At 46.6% G+C, this 24,015-nt stretch overlaps 2 protein-coding genes and 1 pseudogene across 2 annotated transcripts; 1 reads left to right on the top strand and 2 right to left on the bottom strand.

The window, feature by feature from the left end:
• Positions 1-5,663: 5,663 nt before the first annotated feature.
• LOC131905962 (N-acetyltransferase family 8 member 2-like) lies at positions 5,664-7,741 on the bottom strand. Its single transcript, XM_059256754.1, has 3 exons — positions 7,596-7,741; positions 7,339-7,483; positions 5,664-6,940 (listed from the first exon to the last, which is right to left on the bottom strand). Exon 3 carries the CDS (start codon positions 6,864-6,866, stop codon positions 6,186-6,188), a length of 681 nt encoding a protein of 226 aa, XP_059112737.1. The 5' UTR covers positions 6,867-6,940; positions 7,339-7,483; positions 7,596-7,741; the 3' UTR covers positions 5,664-6,185.
• Positions 7,742-9,186: 1,445 nt separating this feature from the next.
• LOC131906439 (small ribosomal subunit protein eS7-like) lies at positions 9,187-10,958 on the top strand (annotated as a pseudogene).
• A 7,260-nt stretch (positions 10,959-18,218) lies between these two features.
• Positions 18,219-21,791, bottom strand: LOC131905961 (probable N-acetyltransferase CML1). The gene is given in 2 exon segments (XM_059256752.1): positions 18,219-19,076; positions 19,078-21,791. Coding segments are annotated over 2 exon segments (702 nt in total). The 5' UTR covers positions 19,099-21,791; the 3' UTR covers positions 18,219-18,395.
• Between the last annotated feature and the right edge of the window lie 2,224 nt (positions 21,792-24,015).

Raw genomic sequence — 24,015 nt, 5'->3', positions numbered from 1 at the left:
AAAACCGGTGTTTGGGTGTGGTTTGTGTTTAATCCAGGGTCTGGAGGAAGCCCCTGCTGTGCGGGGCAGAGCGGGGGGAGAGGGGGTCCCCTTCACAAACTATCTCGCATATTTCAGAAGTCAATGAAGAATTCATTGGAGTTTGCCAGTCTCTTCAATCTTTCTGAGCGTCTAGCACTATGACAATCCTTCTCTTTGTCTTTTCTGTCTCTCATATTTAATTCAACAAGAGAGCTGAGCAGCAGGACTCAGAATATTTGGACCCCAGGGTCCTGCTTTTGTCAAAGCTTCTTTGCATGCCCACATATGTACACCATGTAGCATTCATTTCTTTCTGGCTGTGGACACTAGGGCACTCTCACTATAGGAACTGTCAACCCCTGGAGTCTCAGTCATATGCCCATACATTGAAAGTGTGTGTGTGTGTGTGTGTGTGTGTGTGTGTGTGTGTACTCGTCTGTGGCAGTGTACATGTAGAAGCCAGGAGTCCACACTGGATGTGTTCTTTAGTTACTTTCCCACGTTGTTGAGACAGTGTTTCTCACTCACTCACTGGCTAGACTGAATGGCTCCTATGCTTCAGGGATCTGCCTGTTTCTGTTTCCCCAGCACTGACATTACAGTTACGTGCTGCAGCAGCTGACTTTTTATAGGACTGTGTAGCTGAGCTTGGGTCTTCCTGTCTGTGTGGGAAGCACTCACTTATCCACTCAGCCATCTCCTCAGTCCCTCCTGCACTTTCTCTGAGCACTAGGTGAGCACAGACCACAGTAGGAGCCAGAATTAACTGGGTTTCCTTACAGGTGCCCACATCAGCACAGAACATGATCTATAAAAGCTGGATCATTGGAAATCCCTGAACCACAGGCTGGTAGCTCCATCACAGTCCCCTCACCACCCCCAACAACTGTTTACTACTTATATAACCCTAGAGAGGGGCCCCATGGGCTTGTTAAGTTTAATCTGAGACGTCTAGCCCCATAGATTTCAGGACCCCAATAGAAATATAAAATGTCTTTGAATGCATGGACGCTAGCAGCAGTGAGAGAACCACCCGAGTCCAAGGATACTAATGCTTCACAGACATGGTGCTGGGAATGGAACCCAGGTCTTCTGCAAGAACAAGTTCTCTTAACAACTCAGCTATCTCTCCAGCCCCAAGGGAGATTTGAAGGATCATGGGGAGGGTTACGTAAGACTTAGTGAATCAGATGTCCTTGACCACAAATAGTAAGATCTAAGTTCAAGTTCAGCTATCAGAACATGGCCACTTGAACCAACAATCACTGGTAGGTAGCCTGGCAGAGGTATTCACTGTTCAGGGTGTGGCCTTAGAAGAGTCTTTGTTGCTACTACTTTGGAAGAAGTCTTTGGCTTTACCAGAGGCCAGGCAGGATCAAGGAACTCCAAATTGGTGCCTAACACAATTGTCATCATGTAGGAGTCATCCAGCAACTGATGGAGGCTGATGCAGAGACCCACAGCCAAACATTAGGCAAAGTTCGGGAATCCTGAGAAGGAGAAGGAGAAAGGATTGTAGGAGCCAGAGGGATCAAGGACACCACAGGAAGGCTCACACAATCAGCTAACCTGGGCTCATAGGCACTTGCAGAGACTGAAAACCCAGAACCTGAGAGCCTGCGTGGGACTGACCTAGGCACTCTGCATATGTTACAGTTGTGTAGCTTGGTCTACTTGTGGGACTCCTAACAGCGGGGACAGGGGCTGTCTCAACCCTTTTCCTGGCTTTTGGGGCCCTACTCCTCATACTGGGTTGCCTTGCCAGCCTTAATACATGGGGAGGTGCTTAGTATTATTGCAACTAGATACGCCATGTTTTGTGATATCCATAGGAGACCTGCCTTTTACTGGATGGAGACGGAAGAGGAGGGGACTGGGGGGTGGGATGGTGGGGGAGAGGCTGCGGCTGGGATGTAAAATAAATAGATGAATAAAAATAACATTAGAAAAATGAAAATAATAAAAAGAAGGGTCTTTGCTGATTACTTTGTGCTTTAGGATGCTCATCCCTGAACTCTTTCCTTTAGAGCCAACCAGCTTTCTGGTTGGTTAATTTATTTGGTTAGGGACTGATGAAAATGACTGGGCTGACTCTTACCACTTGCATAAAATACCTAGCATTGACTACACAACTGTTCTTTCGTTTATTGTAATTTGTTTTAAAAGTGTGTTACATTTATTTACTTGGTGTGAGTATATGTGTGAGTGCGCATGCACCACGATGTGGTGGTCAGAGAAAAACTTGCTGGAGTAGGTTCTCTCCTTCCATCATGTGGGTCCTGGAGGTGGAACTCAGGTCACCAGGCTTGGCCACAAATGCCTTTTCCTGCTGAGCCATCTTGCCAGTCCTACAACCATTTTAAAGTACATAGTCCAACAGTGTTAAGGACATCTACATGCGGGTGGGAACCAGCTCTTGTGCCGTCCCTTCCTCAGTCCTTCAGCCTTGAGTCTGTGTCCGTGGGTGGAGACTTGCAGCTGAGCTCCGAGGGAAGCCCAGGACTCAACAAAATACTTGGTACTGAGAAGCTTCAATAAACGACACAATTTATATGAGGAACAGGCTCAGTGGGCTTTCATTCCTCTATGGAGGAGATAAAATTCTCCCTAATATATTCAACCACACACTTCAAGCTACAGAGTTTAAGCTTCAGGTCCTTCTCAGCCTTGCCCTGGTTCTTCCAGTGAACCCTGTTTGCGTTTATAAGTTGCTCTCCTGAATGTAGAACTGTTCATGCCTCCGGCTCCACAAGCCTAAGATGGATGCTGAGGACAGAGATTTTGTTGAGAAACGTATACATTTTATATTTAGACTAGGCTTCACAGCCTGGTGGGGGTGGATTCAACTTGGAGCCAAAGTGGTGCAGCCACTGGCTTGGGCCACAGCCACTCAGAGTTTGCTCTTTCCAACCTTTGAGATTCTAACTCTGAGTTTAGACCTTTCCAACAATTCTATTTCCTTCTAATTTTTTTTAGATGTAAGGTACCCAACATGAAATTAACCTACAGTTACACTGTAAGACTTTGCGGCCTTTGGTCCATCAAAAGTGTGCCATCACCATATTTCTCAAATCCCAAGCATTCCCAGCAGCCCAAGAAGCAACTTGAGCTCTGGCAGCCACAACTTCCTGCTTCTGTCTCCCCAGACCCTGGCACCTCCATTTTACCAGGTTAACTTGCCTTATAGCACAACTTCCTGTTTATCACGTGGACTTCCCAAGTCTATGACTCCAGTGCTCAACTACAACTCAGGAAGTCTTCCTTGTCTTAGCCCACTCTGACTCAGGGATGTCAATCCCATGCACATATACATGCAGCCATCAGCACAGCATGGCCCCATCTTAGCATCCTTCGGGAAGAGATGGAGAACCCTTATACGGATTTGGCTCAAGAACACTGAGGACATTCCTTCCCCTCCTCCTGGAGATGGCTCTTTGGCCCCTGCGGGTGTAAGGAGCGCCATGTCCCCTCTTCAGTTCAGTAGGCAACATGGCAGCTGATGCTCCCCCTGTGGGGAACACAGGTCATGGCGCAAAGAAACTCTCCACGGCAGCCAGGGTACCAACAGGCCAAGTTTCCTCTCTACTCATTGGCCATCCTTTTCTCTCAGCTGAAGTGCAGTGCTGAACCCATAACGGCAATGGCGAGGGAACTAGAAGAGCAGGAGAATGTCAGTGGCCATCAGTGTGGCAGGTTTGATGGGCCAGCAAATTCACTGGCCTTGAGCTGTGACCTGTGTAGAGGAAGGGCGGGGACTGGGGCCGGGAGGTCCGGATGCAGTTCTGGGGCTGTGTTTCCAGAAGCAGGGTCCCTGAGCAGGAGAGATCCCCAGTGTACTGAGTTGGAGAGTCACGCAGTTTCCCCGGGAGCCGGGACTTACTGCTTACCTCCTTCGACAGTCTCTCCATCCTGGACCTGCTTGGCCTGTTCCTGTCATTTGGATCAAGTGTGGCTTACCCAAGTGGGTACAACGTGAGAGTATAACCATCTTTCTTTGTGCCTGTGTTAGTGTTTTGTGTCCGATTTCCCCTGGGGATGTGAACAAACATCTGTTGACACTGTACAGGACACCAGGACAGACCAAAGAAACGATTCTCCTGAGTCAAGTTTAAGGAAACAGTTTACTGGAGTTACTTAAGAGTATGGGTGATATGAGTTCGAGGCCCGCCTGGGCTACAGAGTGAGTTCCAGGAAAGGTGCAAAGCTACACAGAGAAACCCTGTCTCGAAAGACCAAAAAAAAAAAAAAAAAAAAAAAAAGGGTGACCCAGGCAGCTACATTAACTGAAATCCCGCCGCTGCATGGGTAAAAGCACACAAAATCTGCAACACTGGGGTTCCTAAGAGTCTTCTCTCTGCTAGAAAATGTTTAATGCCTAGGTGAGTTTAGGGAGAGCTCGTGAGAGCCCTTTCCTGAGTCTTCCAAGGCTTTGTCAGCCCTCCATGAGAGGATGCTTCAATTCAGACCAAACACTCTACCCACTGGAGATCTTAAATCTCTATGCACCCTCTTCCACAGCTCTCCTAAGCCTTGGAGCCCACGGTATATATACATCTATTTTCTCCTATTTATCACTCAATATCGGGCTGTACCAAAGGAACAGTCACTTATTCTCAGCAATTTGACAAGTTACAAGTTCCTGATATAACCACCACCCACTGTGAAAGGTCTCCCTTCACACTGAGGCTGGTACAGCAGTCATCCGTGGGCATAAACAAATGTTTATTAAGTGGACACATTATACTTAATAAAAAAAATAAAACAATAGTGGTCGTCTCCTTGCTAGGACCTACAACCTCCACAGCCACAGGACTTTGTGTTGACCTGGAGTACTCCCTAGGAGTTCCCTCTTTGGGGCAGGCCTTCAGTTTGATCAGAAAGCAGCTGTTGGCACACATAACAATGCCACTACTGTACCACTACGTACATGGTCCTGGCGTGTAACAGTGTAGCACACAGGATCTGGAACCAAGCAAGACTATCTGTAACAATCCCCCCCGCCCCCCAGCAGCCTGCATTGAGCCTCTTGACACTGGAAATCCAGTCTGCAGACAGAGATCCTCCAGCCCACCTCCTGCTGGACTCCTCCATGTCTGAAACCGAAGCACGTGATTCTAGTGTTGACATTCAGTCAAAACCAGTGGCGACATCATTTGTGGTTTGGGGGACCTCAGGCATCTCCTTCCCAACAGAGGCTGCCTCCACCTAGCACTGGAATTTCCACCCCACAACCTCAGTTCTGAGAATGCCTTTGTTCCAACTCCTGAACTGCATCTTTAACTATTGTTCCAGGGGTTTCCTCTTATCTGTAAGACACTTAGGCTTGGGCGTATAAAACCTGTTTACAGAGGATAACCAGGATCACTGGACGCCACTACTGCCCAACTCAAGCAAGTGTCAGTTGGTTCTGGGATTCCTCTCTAGAGTGATCTATTCATGACACTTCTTGATTCCATAGCCTCCTCCTGGATCCACAAGGATGCTCCATGTTTGGAGCATTTAGTTGTGGTTTTCCACAAGACCAGGACCAAATAAGACCAGGGGGGTCACTACACCCAGGAGAGGTCATTCAAAATGTCTCTCACTGCACCAGAGGTCATGCCCCACCCCCACCCGTCCCCCCTCCCCACTCAGCCCCACCCCCTGGCACAAAGGTGGCTTAGGAGTAAGTTAAATGCTTCACTGCTCCGGTTCTCACAGAGGACAGGTCACCCTGACCCATGACTGTGCCTCTACCAGAGGAGGCTCTGTTTCTATGCAAGTCTTAGATTTTCCCATAAGTGACAAGTTCGGTGTCCCAGGAAAACCTTTGCTCCTTTCTGTGTTCATTTTGGCCTCTCCGCAAACATCCTACATCTTGACTGGGCTGCTGGAACTTCTGAGACCACCTAGCTGAAACTGATAGCTGATAGACTCATACAGGAAATGTGTGCAGTATCGGCTCAGGCTGGGTTCTGCGCTGTTATCATCACAGCACTAGAAAGATCGAAGAGTGACTTAAAAGGGCAGAATGGGACCCGAAGCCAACACCCACACCTCACCACCAGCAAGGCTGGATCTGAAAGGAAGGGAAAATGAGCTCGTGTGACTGGCAGCAGCAAACTACCAGGGTTTGCTTGTTCCTACAGCAGAACGAACTGGAGCCCCAGAGACAAAGAAAACGATCACATCCCTGGTTCCCAAGCAAAAGGGAGAAAGTAAGTAAAATGAAAGACAGAGAGAGCCATTAACCTCATGGTTATGCTGGTAAAGTACTCGTCTGTCTTCTGGAAGCCCATGGCCTGGTAGAGAGCCAACGCGCTATACTGCACAATGCTAGTCTGAAGGACAACATCCCTGTAGCCCTGGTCCCGTGCAAACTGGAGGACAGTTCTGACCAGGGCTTTCGCCATCCCCTGTCCTCGATGCTGTGAGGACACAGACAGGCGAAAGAGCTCCAGCTGCTTCCTCCCTGATGGGGGAGCCTTGACTGGCAGACAACCCACTATACCCACCACCTGGTCCCCAGACACAGCCACCCAGAAGGAGCCACGTGCATTCAGGTAGGACTTGGTGATGTCAGCCAGGTCTGTATGACAACACGTAGCCACATACTCTCTGCAAAAAAGCCAGACAAGGAGCCACAGGCAAAGGAGCATGAGGAAGCTGCACACTGTGGCCAGGAGCCAGGAGCCAGACACCAGGACTATGGTTACGAGCACCCCAAGTAAGGACAGGAGGGTTCGAGGCAGTGTCAACATATGACGGAAGACAGCAGGGACATGCTCCTCCATGCCCCTGGAGAACAATTCCAGGACCCTTTTGTGGTCCCTCTCCTGGTACTGGCGGATGTGATAAGGAGCCATGGGGAGACTTCTGGACCTCAAATATCAGTGATCACAAGGGACATCGAGACCTTCTTGCACAGCTTCCCTGAGCCCTGCAGGAGACAGAGGAAGCCATGTCAGTCTCCCAACCCCCTCCGAGCCTCCCAGAAACCGGGAGATTCCATTCATGGGTGTGCCTCTGTCAACACCCAGGAGGAGGCAGGAAACTACTTCTGTGAGAAAGCATCAGGTCAGCATCATCTATCACACACACACACACACACACACACACACACACACACACACACACACGCCCACGCCCACGTTTCCTCCCTTTTCTAGCCATGTGACCTTGGGACATGTCCCTTGACCTCTCCGAGCCTGTGCATCTTCATCTGTAGATCATGGTAAAACAACACCTGGTTTCCAGGTTGCTTTGAAGATTTAATCCAGTAAGCTATGTGCAGACCCTTCCCTGTCACACTCCTTCTCCGATTACAAGCTATCTGACCTTTGGTACTGAGGTGGCACACTGTGGAAAGATATGCTGTTCTGAGGTCTTTGTTTCCTTCTTCAGGGTCCAGACACTGAAAACTCCTGTATTCCTAGGCGCACGTTTCAGCAAATCCTCTTTCCAGCAATTGGGAAGATTTCGTCTACACAAAAGCAAAGGGTCAAATCAAAAACACTCTGCCCATGGGTCCTCAGGAAGGTTGTGGGACTCCAGACCCACAGAGACCCCCAAGTCTCACCTCTCTGCCCTCTCACCTGGTACTACAGATCCAAGAGTGTCCAGGATGGCCTCAGCTTCTGACAATATCCAGGAGAGCCCACCAGGGCCTGATAAATCTCTAGGGAGCAGATCTGGCTTGGCACTTAATTGGCTGACTCTTGGACAATCATAAACCAAAAGTCAAGAGCTGAAATGTGACACGGGCCGGGCGGTGGTGGCGCACACCTTTAGTCCCAGCAGTCGGAAGGCAGAGGCAGGCGGTTCTTTGTGAGTTCGAGGTCAGCCTGGTCTCCAAAGCGAGTTCCAGGAAAGGCGCAAAGCTACACAGAGAAACCCTGTCTCGAAAAACCAAAACCAAACCAAACCAAAACAAAACAAAAAAAGTGACACAGGAGGGAATCCTCATCTGTTCATCTCCTGACCCCACAGGATTCACCCGGAGAAGAAGCTGGCTCCGGTTGGCCCCGAGTTTCTCACCATTGTAGGAGGCCTCCCCCTTCCTGTTCCCTGTCCTCAGGAATGCCTGTCACTGTTGAGGGTGTTCACCTGTCCCCAGGCCTCTAAGCACCCAGGGGCTCCTTCTATGTAAAACACCACCCCCACCTCCCCACGTGGCTGCTTCCCTGCCTCCTCCCGAGAGCCCCCACTCGGCAGAGTCCAGGATGTTCTGGAAAAGGGCAGTGAATCTTCCCTTGGTGAATATTTTTTCTTTTCATAGGAAGAATCTGCGGGTCTCTAATGAGAACCATGACAATGGCTAAGAACATGACACCGCTCAGAACCTCATCTCAAAAGTTCCACCATTGCGGGAAGGGCACCTGTTTCTCTCCTGGTCAGCCACCTAGGCTCAGCCTTGAGGACAACTCCTCGGAAGGAAAGTGCTCTACCTGGGAGGGCACTGAAGGCTTCCGGAAGTGGCGGACTTGTTTCCGAGGGGGACGATCTTCCGGGACTGAAGGTGAATTCGGCTCTCAGAGCCTGGCGCGAGCGAGTGCTCCTCCTCTCGTGTTGACACTTACCTTGTGTGATGGCGCACAGATCACAGATCCCCCAGCCCACGTTTGCTGCGCTCCCTCCGAGCCAGGGCTGGAGAGCACAGGCAAGGGGTGCGCGGGCTCCACGGCGCCCCCTGGCGGCAGTGCCCGAGCTGAGGCGGGAGGAGGGAGCCCAGGGACTTGTGCCCAGAGCAGCCCTGGGAAGGCAGCCTGCAAGAGACACAGTGCCTCTCTGCTATCTAGGGCTTCACGCATAGTAGCCACACAGCCTTTGCCCTCAATCACGTTATTTTTAATTTAAAAAAAAAGCACATTACAGCTTTAAAAGTGTATAATTCTGTGTATTACAATGGCCGTTGAGGTCATGTTTTGAAAATAGTCCGTAAGAATCATGAAAAAGCAGAAACACCTGGATCAGTGTTACCCTCACACAGAACACATATTCATGTGTGTGAATGCGTCAGACTCTAATTCTTTCTACTATCTTTGGTAGATTGTTGACCCGTGTCAGATATTTGTGGCTACCAACAAAGGACTTCGTCAAACAAACCGTGAAAATGAAGAGGAAAACTACTGAAAATGTGTTCAAGCATTCGAAGGGAAAACTAGTGTCTGAAAACAGAGGAAGAACATGGCTGAGGAAGAAGGCAGGTCAGATGTTTCAGACGTAGAAAACATTGGTGCCTTGTCTTGTTTTGCTATCAGGGGTTTTGAAAACTATCTCAACAGTCAACACTTCAATTCCGGTAACATTGTAGAGGTCTGGAACAAACGATACCGAACATCTCACATGGAAGGTCATTCTCTAAAAATCCTTCCTGAGATAAGTACCTAAGGAAAAAAAAACCGGTTCGGGCTGGGGAGGTGATGGAGTGAGCAAACTCTTGCTGTACAAGCATGAGCACCAGGGCTGGGATCCCCAGCATCCAATCACAGGCCGCCTGTACAAGCATGAGCACCTGGGGATCCCCTGCATCCAATCACAGGCCGCCTGTACAAACATGAGCACCAGGGCTGGGATCCCCAGCACCCAATCACAGGCCGTGGGGAAGAGCCACCTGCCTGTAATCCCAGCATGAGGGAGACAGAGTTCCAGATTCCAGAGACAGATGGCTAGCCTGTCTAGATGAATTGTGAGCTCTAGATTCAGCAAGAGACACCTTGCCTCAAAATCTAAAGTGGGAAGTGTTGGGAGGGAACACCTGCTGTCAACTCTGGCATCTGTGCACACGCACCCCTCTACACATGCCTACACATATGCTTATATGCACATACACTGCAACATAAACCCCAAAAGCTTTACAATCTGTGTTTTCATAATAATAGATGAGAATCAATGCTGTTGTTGTTTATTAATAACCAACCAATTAATAAAAATTTATTATTTTTGGACTCTTATTTATTTAGCATATAAAATAATACAGCTTATGACATTTTCATATATGTTTATCACTGGATTTTGCTTGTATTCATTTCCTAATAATCTCTTCTCTATTTGGGGAAGTTTTAAGAAATATTAATGCAATTTTCAAAATTATGTGGAAAAATTTACCTGGGAGTATTTATAGATAAAAAAGAATCAGGAGGTGCAGGTTTGTGTAAAATATAACAAGAAGTGATAGATGCACGCATTCTCTACAATATTAACCTTGGGCTGTGTAGTGATGGAGTATGAAACTCTCTCTCTTACTTTCTAAGAGAATGGAACTTTTGCTGTACCTCACGGCCAGAGTTAATAATATACCTTGAGGTCTCTTAAGACTGCCATTCTACTATGTACTCCAACTGTTGATTTAACCTTCCTTTAAGAGAACAACGTGTTTCTAAGCTAGCACTCTGAAAGGACAAGGCCATGTTCAGTTCAAGTGCCAAGACTGTGAAGCAGCTGGCATCTCCCAGGCACGGCTTGAGCTGGAAATGAACTCAGATCTCAAGGTTTAGCCATGGGAACTCAACATTACCATGGCCAAGGTTGATGAAGTTGGTGGGGGTCATAACTTTTGTGCCAGTTCCTTAGCTGAAATCTTCCCAGAAAATCTAAGTCAGGATAGCTTGTGAATTGGAGAAAAGGTTTAGAGGGAAACACATCGTCTTTATAGCTCAGAGGAGGGTTCTTCCCATGCCGGCTAGAAAAGCCATACAAAAAATAAGCAGATGCACCTAGAAGCCATGCTGACAGCAGTGCGTAACACCATCCTCGAGCACTTGGTCCTCCCAAGTGGAACTGTGGGTAAGAGGATCTGTGTGGAACCAGATGGCAGCCAGCTCCTGATGGTTTGTTTAGACACAGCCCAGCAGAACAATGGAGCACAAGGTGGAAGCTCTCTCTGGTGCATTTAAGAAGCTCACAGGCAAAAAGTTAATTTTGAATTCCCAGAGTTTTGGTTGTTAAAAAAAAAATGACTGGATAAAGTGTCATTCATAGTTGAAAGAGAGAGAGAGAGAGAGAGAGAGAGAGAGAGAGAGAGAGAGAGAGAGAGAGAGAACAATGTAATATTCATCCTTACTGGCCTTGGATTTCCCATGTAATCAACTTGTACAGCCTAAGCTAATGTATAGCTGCAATCTTTGTTTTGGATTGTTTTTTTTCAAGACAGGATTTCTTTGGAGCCTGTCCTGGAACTCACTTTGTAGACCAGGCTGGCCTCGAACTCACAGAGATCCACTTGGCTCTGCCTCCTGAGTGCTGGGATTAAGGGTATGCACCACCACCGCCCGGCTGTATAGCTACGATCTTAAGTTATGTACCATTATGTACCGTTCCATGCCCCTGACCCAGAAAATGCATATGTATCATTTGCTGAAAACAACAAATATAAAAGTTAAAAGCAGCATTGTAAAATTTACCATAAAGGTTGAAAGCAACATTTATGGGTATTGGTTGGTAAACAATGATGTTTGTTATCTGGCTCAGCTGGGATCAGGTGGAGACAGTGACTTAATCTTTTGTAAGACTGTTAAAGATTTCTGTGAGGCAGCGATCCTCAACCTGTGGGTTGTGACCATTGGAAAACACATATTTCCAGTGGTCTTAGGAACTGAGAAACTGCTCAGTAGCAAAATTATAGTTATGAAGTAGCAATAAAATAAATTTATGGTTGAGGGTCCATAAGACCATCAGGAATATGTGTTTTCCGCTGGCCGTGAGCACCCCACATGTTGAGAACCACTGCAGTGTAAAGGATTCCATTCCTTCCCCCATGTGGCTCTTTCTGTGCTGTTCAATACTTAGAGAGTTAAGTCCTTTGTGAGGGGCAGACACCCGGACACACAGAGCTCAACACACATACACAGTCATCAGGCACACACAGACAGAAGACACAGACAGGGACAGATTCACAAGAAAGCCTTCAGGCAGCAGAGATCCAGACTTACACAGCGGAAAGACAGGACAGAAGACCAGAGGAGCAGGAAGTAGAGAATTCAAATCTGGACTCCATCTTGGTTAAATGACTCCAGGGAAAGTGCTTTTATTTCTTCCCCTAATGTGACACCTATGCATTATCTGTAACTTTGAGTTAATCACTAACGTATATAATCCACGCAGGGCTGGAGAGATTCCTAGGAACACTGCTGCTCTTCCAGACAGCCTGGGTTTCACCCAGCACACACATGCTGGCTCATAACTATCCATCATTCCAGTTCTAGGAGATCCAATGCCCTCACTTGCCTTCTGTGAGCACAGTAAACACACCTGTGGTGTTCACACATAAATGCCGGCAAAACAACACTCATATACATAAAATTAAAACATGTCTTTAAAAATAAATAAATGAATATTAAACTTATCAAGTACTGGTAGAATGTGGTTTGAAGTTGGTATCTAAATGTATTTTAAAATGGAATCAAATACAGTTTTGGTTGTTTTGTTTTTGAGACAGAAATTGAGGTAGACAAACTCACCTCCAACTCACCATATAGCCAGGCTGGCCTTGAGATCAGACCAAATTTGGTTTCTATGTTCAGAGAATTTAGTTTCTTATACTAATAACTGTACTTCAGTGGAACATTTGGATTGAGTGATGAATGTCACCTGCTCTAAATATTTTTAAATTACATTTATCTATCTATCATTTATTTATTATGTTGTATGTGTATGGGTATTTGTGCACCAGAGCCCATGTGTAGACATGGACTACAACTTGCTAGACTCTGCTCTTTCCTTATCCATGTGAGTTACAGGAAAAGGTCATCAGGCTTGGCAGCAATCATTACCTGCTGAGCCATCTCGCTGGCTCTGTTTTGAATGTTTTGATCACTTGTAACTTCATACCATTAACCAAATTGTTAAATGATTTCACATATAAATGCTTGCATAAAACAATTAGCACATAAATATATCAACAAGCCATAAATTACCATTCCTCCTCACAGATATTCAAACTGTCATCACAGAGGACAGTATTGAGAAGTTATTTGATGACGTCATTTGTAGAATATCAACAAAAGAGGTTCTGTGAAATCTCTCAAAATCTCAGCATTAAAGAAAACATTGACTTTTTCCTTCCCTGCTTATAAACTTAATATATGTTCACTATATAAAAGTTTGAAACAAAGATTAGTATAAAAAAAGACTACTCCCAGTCCTGCTTTTACTTCAAAGGTTTATGTTGTTTTTGTGTGTCTGAGTTGATGCTGTGTGTGTGCAGATGCTGGCCAAGGCCAGATGAGGGCATCAGGTCTCCTGGAGGTGGAGATCCAGGCAGTTGTGAGCTCACCTGACAACTTCTAACCTTTTGTAACTCCAGTGCAAAGGATGTGATGCCTTCTTCTCTCTGCGCCACCAGGCACCCCCACATTCCACATACATACATACATACATACATACATACATACATACATACACGGAAGCAAAAACACTCATTCACCTCAAGTAAAACAAATCTTTAAAATAACCATTGAAGTGTGATGCTAGCACATGCTGACCAGTGAGAGGCCTCAGGACTCTGGCCCTCATCAGCCTTTCCCAGTGCTCCTGGGCTCCATGCTTGTGCTAGGCACTTAGTGTGCACTGTTTAGTCTTCGCTGTTCCTCTAGGGTACTAGAGAAAGGAAACAGATTTGCTCTTTCCTGACTTCAAAATAAATTTCACACTAGGCGTGGTGGAGGACATCTGTAATCCTAGTGCTTAGGAGCCTGAACAAAGGAGAATTGAGAGTGTGAGGCCAGTCTGGGCTATGTAGCAAAAGACTGTCTCAAAAAGGTTGTTGGGGTTTTTTTCCCCCAAAAAAGCTACAGAATAGAGCAGAAACAAAAATATCTAAGGTGGTATGTCTTGTACCTTTCACACGAGTTCACCACTATATACTGCTCGCCGCCTGCTCTCTGGGGCTCTTCCATTTACCTGCCTGCACACACACCTGGTGCTTGGTCTTCTTAAAAAGGATGCTCACTTCCTGGCCCCTCTCTCTACATTGCCTGTAGTTGCTATGTCTTTTAAAAATGAAGTTGAGATTTTTTTGTAAAGATAGCCCTGTCTTTCAGGACTCTATGTAAATGGTTACTCAGAATTATCTGGAACAGTTTATTCATGAGTACAATCAGTGGAAATGTCTTGGGACCACAGCACACAGTGTGGTTACTTCCTCCCTTTGCCTCTCATTGGAAGGCACACTCTGTCTGCTGGTCCTGTTAAGGGTGAATCAAGTTTTAGACACTTGGTTGAGGGGAGCCTGGTCTCTCCACTATAAGGGCATCTCCACACAGCTGTGCTCAGCGTTGGAAAATCTCTCAAACTCCAAGGGCTGTGCCAGAATTAAAATTCAGATCCAGTGATCTCAATAAATCCACACCATCTCTTCACAGACTCTCAGAAACATTGAAGTGCTGGGATCGTGGGTGAGAACCACCACACCCAGATTCCACTTTATAAGAAATTTTATTTGGGAAGGGGTGGCTAGAGAGCCCCAGCGAGCACGTGCATGTCAGAGGACAACTTTTGAGAACTGGATCTTTCCTTCCACTGTGGGATCCTGGCATTGAGCTTAGCTTCCCCACAGCGGAAAGAATGGGAGAAAGAAAAGGCACACATTCCTTAGAGGACTTTGGTATGAGCATTTGTTTGCCTCCTAATGCCAGGGCACAAGTTAGCCTGCTCCACAGTACTCCTAATGCCTGTACATGGGGGAAGCTGCCCCACAACCCCTGTAATGCCAGAGCAGGGCAAGGCTGCCCCCCAGCAAGCTTGTAAGCAATGCCAGTTACTAAACACGTTCTCCACTTTGGACTGCCACACTGCTGTGCAGTTGATATGTACATTTATTCATATGAGTGTTATAAAGATGATCTGTGAAGCGTTTACTTCTCTCTTGGGGATGCGTTCAATCCTTGTGAGCCTCTGACCAAGAAAATGAATAAACTTGCTATTTCCCAGGAAGAAGTTAGCAGAAGCGCCCATGTCTCTCAAGGGGGTAGTTTTAAGCCCATTTAGGAGCAGTGTTCTCCACATGAACCAGGTAAGTCCAGAGCCTGTGTTGGCTTTGCAAACACTGCCCATTTCTAGCTGGAATGTAGTGCTGGCAAAGGGGATGTAGGGGCTGGGGATATGGCTCAGTCAGAAAAGCACTCGCCACACAAGCATTAGGACCCGAGTTGGATCCCCAGCATTCATGGTAAAAAGCCAGGCATGGTGGCCTGCCCTTGTAATCCTGGCTCTGAGGAGGCAGAGACAAGAGGATCCCTAGGACTCTCTGGCCAGCCAGTGTAGCCTAGTAGATGAGTCCCAGGTCCCAGTGAGAGACTCTGTCACCACAAGAAGGTAGATGGCTCCTGAGAAATGACATCTGAGGTTGACCTCTAACCTCTGTACCTATATGGGTGTGTACCTACACTGGAACAGCAACCTACACACACACACACACACACACACACACACACACACACACACACACACAAAGACACACATACACACACACAGACAGAGACAAAGACAGAGGGGGGGGGAGAGAAAGACAGAAAAGACAGAGTTGTTCCTTGGGTCACATGTATTTGACCTTGGATGAAAAGCCAGCAGGGGTAGTGTGGAGGAGGAGCTGTGTAAAGCAGGGGTCACTGTTGCTCCCAGGCTTGGGAAGGACAAGCAAGGCTGTGAGTCAGTATGGAGGAGGTGTCTTTGGCACAGCCCACCCACCATTCAGAACCCAGCTTCATTTGAGGAGAATCCCATGGCTCCCAGGCTCTGTCTGTGGCCTCCTGCTGCCACCCTCCACTTCACCCCATGCCAGCCTGTGCCTGCTCAGCAGCCTGGAGCTGTGCTGGCTCATGGCCACTCCTGGCTCTGGGTTGTTTTTCTGGCTTCCCTGCATCTCCATTCAGTCACCATGGAGAGGGAAGCATGGCCTTCTGGGTCAGTTGCTTTGGGGACAAAATGTAGATGCATCACAACTGCCTGTCCTAGATGCCTTCACAGCCCTTTGTACCTGGGCCAGCACCTTCCCCTCCCTCCCTCCGTTCCTCCCTCCCTCCCTCCCTCCCTCCGTCCCTCCCTCCCTGTGTCCTAGAGACTGGCCTTCTGTACTGCCAGAGCCAGAGCAGCAAGAGGCCACTTTTCAGCCTTCACTTGGGGTTGGCGTGTTGGGGATGGGGTGGGAGGCCTGGATGAGATTGGGGGGTGGAGGGAGAGTGCGCTGGTGCTCTGCCAGGGACCTCCTTGAGGACAGGGTCTATTCCCAGCTGTCAGGGTTCCCCAAACCTTCCCTCCCTTCCTGTCATCAGACTTCAAACTTGTGCTTGTCCTGTTCAGGCCTGTAGCCACAGTTACACCCATGCCATGTTCCTGCAAACAAGAGCCCACGATAGAGGAGAGCACTCACCTTGATCCATCCAGTGCACCCACCAAACCGTGTGAGACAAACCAATGAGACTCACATAATTCGAGAAATCCGGAGGCTGCTTAAAGGGTAAAGGAATTTATTAAGGAAGAAGACTCACTACAGCACGGGAGATTTATCATTGGGTCCTGGAAGTCCAAGGTACAGTCCCATGCTGTTCTTCTGCCTGGGTCTGTCTCAGCATCCAAGCCCACGAGGGAGAGGAGAGGGCGGCCTATGTGCGACTCAGGTCTTAAGGGTAGCCTGGAGCCATGCCCCAGGGGCAGGTACTTCAAGGTCATAGGTAGGTTGGACAGTTACCTGCTACATCTCTCGGTCATAGATAGAACAGGTGTCCACTATACTCACATCTTCATGAGAGAGGGTAAGTTTCCCACTCAAGAGCCCAAGGTAGACTTCCAAGATGTGGGAGGTAGGACCAAACCACTGGGTGATTCCATCTCAAGAGGGCACCCAGATGCTTGAGAAGACAGTGCTAGTATGCACCTTGCAGAGAATTGTCAACTCTTAAGGTTTACACAAATCTCCAAGGAGCAGAGATTTTCACAATGACAAGCATTGAGGATTTTCCTGCAGAAATATGAACAGATGTCCATATCCCAGAGTGGGCACTATCAGACCTGATAAATTATTTCACCAGTCTAGTTTAGTTGAATTAATGAGTTTATTGAGATATGTATAGGAATATGAGCAAGGAGTTACTTATAGGAGCATGGACAATACAAAGGCAGCGTCATCACTGAAAAGCCCAGCCCAGCATGGGCCATGACTCACAAAGGATGCATCCTGCAGCCCTGGATCACTTGTGGGCAGCTCTGAAGGCGAGTCCCTGCTCTCCAGCAATTGCTGCTTACCTTGGGGTGGGCCTCAGTGAATCACTTAACTTCAGGTGCTTCCTGATCTTGTAAGTTGTCTTACCCCCTGGGCCTTGTGTTTCACTTACCGCCTGAGTCTCAGGAACCTATTTTCTCATTTTAGAAAGTAAGTAATGTTTCACTGCATAGGAAATAGCTACACAGCGAGTTTACCAAAGACAACATTGCTATAATATAAAGAGATAAAGGCACATTTTTTTTTCTAATTTCCAAATAAGGAGACTTCAGTGACTGCATGCCCAGGTGTATGTGGTGTATGTGGGGTGTGTTCTGCCTGTGTGCATTCCCACACTCTATTTCTGAGATCTCTCTGCACAAGGACAACAGGACTTTTGGGTCCCAAACACAGGTGGCAGTTAGAAATTTACTTTCCCTGAAGCCCTGTGGTAAATGAGATTTCTTATTATTTTGTATAAATCTACTTGTCTCCTTAATGAAAGTCTCCACTCTGAGGACATGAACCTGAGCTACAACAGTTCAAGGCCCTGGTATGTTCGTCTTTTTTTCCCAATAACCCTTCGATGCTTGCATCAGTCTCCAGCACTCGGGAGCTCCTGTCTTGTTCCTGGACTGGGCTTAGCTGAAATGAAAACCTGTGTGAGTGAAGACTGTGTAACACAAAACTCAGTGTATACATGTATAAAACTGTCAAAGAATTAAAAAAAAAAGTGGACTCAAGGGATCAGCCACTAAGTCTGCGAAGGTCAATGGCCACAGGCCAAAGTTCATGACTTCCTGGAACACAGGAAGTCTTCCATGTTCATTTCCCACATTTACATTCAACCAATCATCCTGAGGCTAGGTGAGCTGCTCCCTCCAGCCCTGCAGAATCTTCTGGTCTACAGAATTAAAAGGGAAATACATGCAGTAGTATTTTGCATTAGGAACAAAAAATGTTGCATTGTTCCTAATGTAAAGTAATATAGAGCTAGGTGTATAAATCACAGGCAGTCCAGAAACCCAGAGTGCAGCAGAACCCCCAAACCCCCACCTCAGCCATCACATGCATTAGAATCTGGTGTGCACCAGCAAGGAGCTTTTATTGTTCATCACACTGACATGACAAGGTTCACTATTTCCTCTAGAGAGGAGCAGGCCTGCTTGCTGCACAGGAGCATAGGTCCCAGCCCCACTTCCTAGGCAGAAGGGAGGGAATACTTTAATTGAATTGTAGGAATATCCACTAACTTCCAGAACATACTCATGAAATACTGGCCTGTCCTCCGGAAGCCCATGCTCAGGTAGAGGGTCTCAGCACCTTGCTGTATGACACTGGTGTCAAGGACAACATCACTGTAGCCCTGGTCCCGTGCAAACTGGAGGAGAGTTCTGACCAGGGCTTTTGCCATCCCCTGTCCTCGGTGCTGTGAGGACACAGACAGGTGAAGGAGCTCCAGCTGCTTCCTTCCAAATGGGGGATTCTTGACTGGCAGACAACCCACTATACCCACCACCTGACCACCAGACTCAGCCACCCAGAAGCAGGAGCCACGTGCATTCAGGTAGGACTTGGTGATGTCAGCCATGTCTGTGTGCAAACACTTGGCCACATATTCCTTCCAAGGCTGTCTGGCAAGGAGCTGCAGGAGTAGAAGCAGAAAGAAGATGCACATAATAGCCAGCAGCCAGGAGCCAGACACCAGGACCATGGCAAGCAGCATTCCAAGTAAGAGCAGGAGGGTTCGGGGCAGCGTCAGCATGTGGCGGAAGGTGGTGGGGATATGCTCCTCCATGCCCCTTGTGAACACATCCAGGACACTTTTATGGTCACTGTCCTGGTACTGGCGGATGTGATAAGGAGCCATGGGAGACTTCTTTCTGGGTCTCAAATCTTGGCATCCAGGAGAGACAGCTATACCTGCCTGCACACCTTCCCTGAGCCTGCAGAAGAGAGAAGCCATGTGAGTCCCCTGACCTTCCCTCCCAACCTCCCAGGACCCATGTAGGCCCTGTTCAGGGGGGTGTGTTTCTGCTGTCTCCAGAGAAGCAGATTTTAACACTGGGAAGAGACATTGTGTCAGCAGCACAAGATTACTCCTCTGGCTCCTCCTCTTTCTAGGCCCTAGTCACGGGGTGCTGGATATGTCCCTTATCCTCTCTGAGCAGGTATGTCTTCATCTGTAGATCAGGAAGAAAGAGCATCTGGCTTTAATGCTATGACTTGTATGCAGCATGCACATAAACTGTTCCTTCTCTGCTGTTACTCAGGTACAGGCTCTTTGGTCTCTGGTACTGAGATGGCACCTTTGTGCGGGAAGATGTGATCTCCCAACAACTGTGTTTCCTCTTCAGGGTCCCTACAGCAGAGCTGTGTTCCCAAGCTCAGGTTCCAGCAAAGTCTCTTCTTCCCCCATTAGAAGGACTTGATCCACTGAAAGGCAAAGAGTCAAGCCCCAGACACCCCACCTTTAAATAGTGTGATATAAGTAAGCTCCAGCCTTGCCTCTCTCTCCTCTACCCTGGGACCACAGAGTCAGGAGTGTCTGGAATGGTTCCCACTTCTGGGCAGCAGACTGGGGAGGTAACTCATTGGTGGCTCCAGAATCACTGTAAACCAAATGCCAAGCAGGGACTGGAGCGTGCCAGTGGAGGTGGCACACATCCATTTTCCTTGGGACCCCACGGAATACACCCAGACAGGCAAGCGCTGGCATGACACACTGGGCCCCGCCCTTGGGAAGGCAGCCATCTGCTTCCTGTTTCCTTCACTTCTCAGTGTCCGTCTCCAATTCCCAGCCTGGTTGCCTGAATGCACCTGCTAGGACAGGGGTTCTCAACCTGTGGGTCGTGACCCCAAGGGTATCAAATGACTTTTTCATAGGGGTTGCCTAACACCATCGGAAATTTCAAATATTTACATTATGATTCATAACAATAGCAAAGTTACAGTTATGTATCAACAAAAATAATTTTATGGTTTGGGGAGTTACCACAACATGGGGAAATGTATTAAAGGGTCGCAGCACTAGGAAAGTCGAGAACCACTGTAGGAGGAACCTGGGTCTGGCCACTTGCCATGTGATCACACCTCCTGGCTCAGGAAGGGCCTTCATAGTAGGGCGCATCCCTCAGCTCTATCTGCTCCTAATAAAATGGACCTGTAGTCCACGCTGACCTCCCCATTCCTTATCCATCATGTGGAGGACACAACTGTTGTGCCTCATGGGCCCTTTTCAGTCCCAGAATATCCATTTTCCAAATGCCAGTCCCCAGGCAGAGCAGTTGCTGGAACTCTGAGCCATGTTCACATCCAAGGACCTTCTCACACCAGCCAGAAGCAATTACCACCTCACCCATATAGGCAAGGGTGTCTCAACTGGTTCCCTTCTCCACATAAACACGAGAAGATTTTTTTAAAGAAAGTATGAGAATATTTTTTGTCATGAAAAAAGAGAAAGTAAGTATTTTATTTATTTGTATTATTTATTTATTTATTTTAAGATAGGGTCTCTCTACATAGCTACGCAGCTATTCTGGAACTCACTATGTAGACCAGGGTGGCCTCAAATTCAGAGATCCACCTGCCTCTGCCTCCCCAGTGCTGAGATTAAAGGCATGTACCACCATGCCCAATGAAAGAGAATATTTTAGATAATGAAGGATTTTTGTATGGTAAAATAGGATTTTGCCCTAGATAAAATGATTGGATTTTTCCAAAATGAAAAATAAAAAAAAAATATGAGGGCAAAACCAGGGAGCAGTCAAAGTGAGGAACACAACAAGGTCTGCTGGAGCTGTAGTCCTGTGCTGCTCCTGGGATTCCTTAGGTCAAAATTAAGCACATCCACACATCCTAAAAGCCAGGGCTCTGTTTAAAACAGTGAGTTCTTGTAAGATAGTAATCTGCTCTCAGCATTTGCAAAAATGCTTTAAAAAAAACAAAAAATGTTGAATTAAGATAATTACTTACACTTTTTGTTAAGTTTGTCAGAATTTAACTATTTAGGAAATCCAGTCTTCAGTCAATGTTCATTAAGTCTAATTTGTTTATGTTAATGTCTTTAAATAACCACTTGAAAAATAACTTTTGTAAGTAATTATTTCCATATAAATTTAATACCCCATGTATCTGTGTGGAGAGATCTACGTCTGAACTTGTTTACAGTTAAAGACATTTAATTTAAACAGAATGATCAACACCTGTTCACTTTTATACAAAATTCATCATGGCCATTATAACTGTTTTGATATTTCTGTTATTTTAGCCAGCACCATTCAGAATTAAAAACAAAACCAAATCACAATCTTGCCATTTGGGCAGTCATGCTACTTAAAATCCTGTTCTATATGTCTTCACCTTGACAAAAGACATACCTTGTTTCTGTATACATAATTCACTTACTACATCTATGTGTGATCATTAACACTGTTCCCCACTATGGGTCCAAAGTTTGTTTTTAAATATGCTGTAGACCTATTATTACCCTACCCTGCCACCTAAATTTTGCACAAAACAAAACACAAAAAACCCACTAGACAGATAGATACGGACAAATAATGGGGAGTAATGGAGAGGGGGCACTTTGGCTTTGTGTCTTTCTTCTATGTGGTGATGCTAACTGTTGTTGGCATATATATATATATATATATATATATATATATCCCTCTTGTATTACATACACTTTCTAAAACAGAGCAGTTAGGAAGCACTTTAAGAACTGCTTTCCTCCAACTCAAAATTGTTAACACTACCACTCTGTCTTAGGCCTGTGTTCATGTGCTCCTAACTCTATCGGCTATTCTCTTTAAGCAAGGATAATTCAACATGCCCTAACAGTGTACATTCTGAGCAACGCTTCCTAATGATCACCAGGCATTAGATACCGGGATTTAAATAGATAAGTAGATTTAAAAGCATCTATAGACAGGTGCTAACTTTTAATTTTCATTACTATTATAGTGTGTGTGCCATGCTTAGTGTGGAGGTCAGAGGGTAAGTCTGTGGAGTTGGGTCTCTCCTTCCACCTTAGGTGGGTTCAGGAGATTTAATTCAGGTCTCAGGCTTGCTAGGCTATCTCCTGGACCAAATACTTAATTTTTAAGTTAGTTTTCCTTAAATATTTGCTCATTAGTTCTGTCTTGTGTTCTACTTTAAGAACGATGTAACTACTGTCTGCAGACATTCTGCAGAAGTACAGCCTCTAGTGGGGAACCCTGTTGGTGTTTTTGGAGATGCTAGAACACCACCAACAAGAAAAACAAATAGACTCCAGGCAGGCCTAAGAGACATTTCTTCTACACCTCTTAGTTGCCTTAAACTGGACAGAAAGGCTTTATTGGCACTGATTCCGTGACGTCTGTCACTTATTCCCACCCTCAACACAGAATGAGATCAAACCACTGGGACAGATCTCATCCCAGGGATGAGAGATAAGATCAAACCACTACATCAATCAACAGTACCTTGCGAGAACATTCTTCAGAGATGTGTAAGGTGTCAGAGTCAGAATCAAGTCACACTGGGCATGACGCTGCTTGTTGGCAACCCCAGCCCTTGGGAAGCTGGACTAGGGAGACTGACAAATGGAGGTCAGTCTGGGCCTCATGGGACCCAAACACAAATCCAAGTAAGAATGGAGTCACTTGTGACAGACTTTCCAAAAGGAAAGCCAAGAAGTTAAAGAGAAATTTTTTTGTTTTTGTTTTTTGTTTTTTGTTTTTTGAGACAGGGTTTCTCTGTGTAGCTTTGCACCTTTCCTGGAACTCACTTGGTAGTCCAGGCTGGCCTCGAACTCACAGAGATCCACCTGGCTCTGCCTCCCGAGTGCTGGGATTAAAGGCATGCACCACCACCACCCGGCGAGAAATTGTTCTTATGCATGGTTACCTGACACTGTTTTCCAACTCTGGTTCATACTTTTAGTTTCAGAGAAAGGCATATTTCAGAAGTTCTCACTCCAAGTCATAGCTGCTCCTGCTACATATGGTGTGCTCTGAAGTACATCTTTACATGCTAGAGAATTCTCTTACAAGTAAGAAGCCATTCTGACAATCAACCAGATGCATGGTGTCAAGATGTCATCTTTCATATGATACAGATTTCAGAGTTACCACTAGCAGTGAAGAATGACTGGGGACAGATGGAGACACTTTCATATTCTGTATTATGAAGACACACTTGTACTCCGTACTGTAGAAAGGAACCAAAATGTACATACTATTAACTTAGCATGGACACACTCTCATTTGTTTGGAGTTAACTTCCCAGCCCAGCCCAGATACCTCTGAAGGAGGCCCTGAGTTTCAAGAAGTGCCTGAGTCCAAACATCCCAGATGAGAAAAGAGTACAAAAGATAACAAAACAAACACAGACATCACCTCTCAGAAATGTGGTTAACTACCTGACCAGGGAGGCAAAACAGAGCTCCAGGATGATTGGCTGTCTTTGCCTCCAGCCCTATGTCCTTCTCTCTCTATAATCTGCTGGCTACAAAGGAGATGGAATCCGTGTCTCTAGAATAATTAATCTGCTCTCTTCTCAGACTGCTGACTCTCTGGATAAATGGTAATTTTAAGATTCAATCCTCTTCTCTATTTATTGGGTTCTCTGGCAGGTAGCATGAACCAACATCCAGTTTCACTACCTTGGTGGCCCCATCCTTCCCCAAGAGTAGTGCCCTGGTCTTGCACAACTGCCTGAGGCAGATGGCTTCAGGGAACTTCACCCCAGCATCCTTTCAGAGAAGCCTCACTACCCTCCGGTTTGCCCAAAAGGTTTGCCTCTTTCCTCTGTCACAGCTGAGAGAGTCCACTTTG

Source organism: Peromyscus eremicus, chromosome 3, assembly GCF_949786415.1.
Source record: "Peromyscus eremicus chromosome 3, PerEre_H2_v1, whole genome shotgun sequence".
Classification (NCBI taxonomy): Eukaryota; Metazoa; Chordata; class Mammalia; order Rodentia; family Cricetidae; genus Peromyscus; species Peromyscus eremicus.
This window is presented reverse-complemented; position numbering and strand designations above follow the sequence as displayed.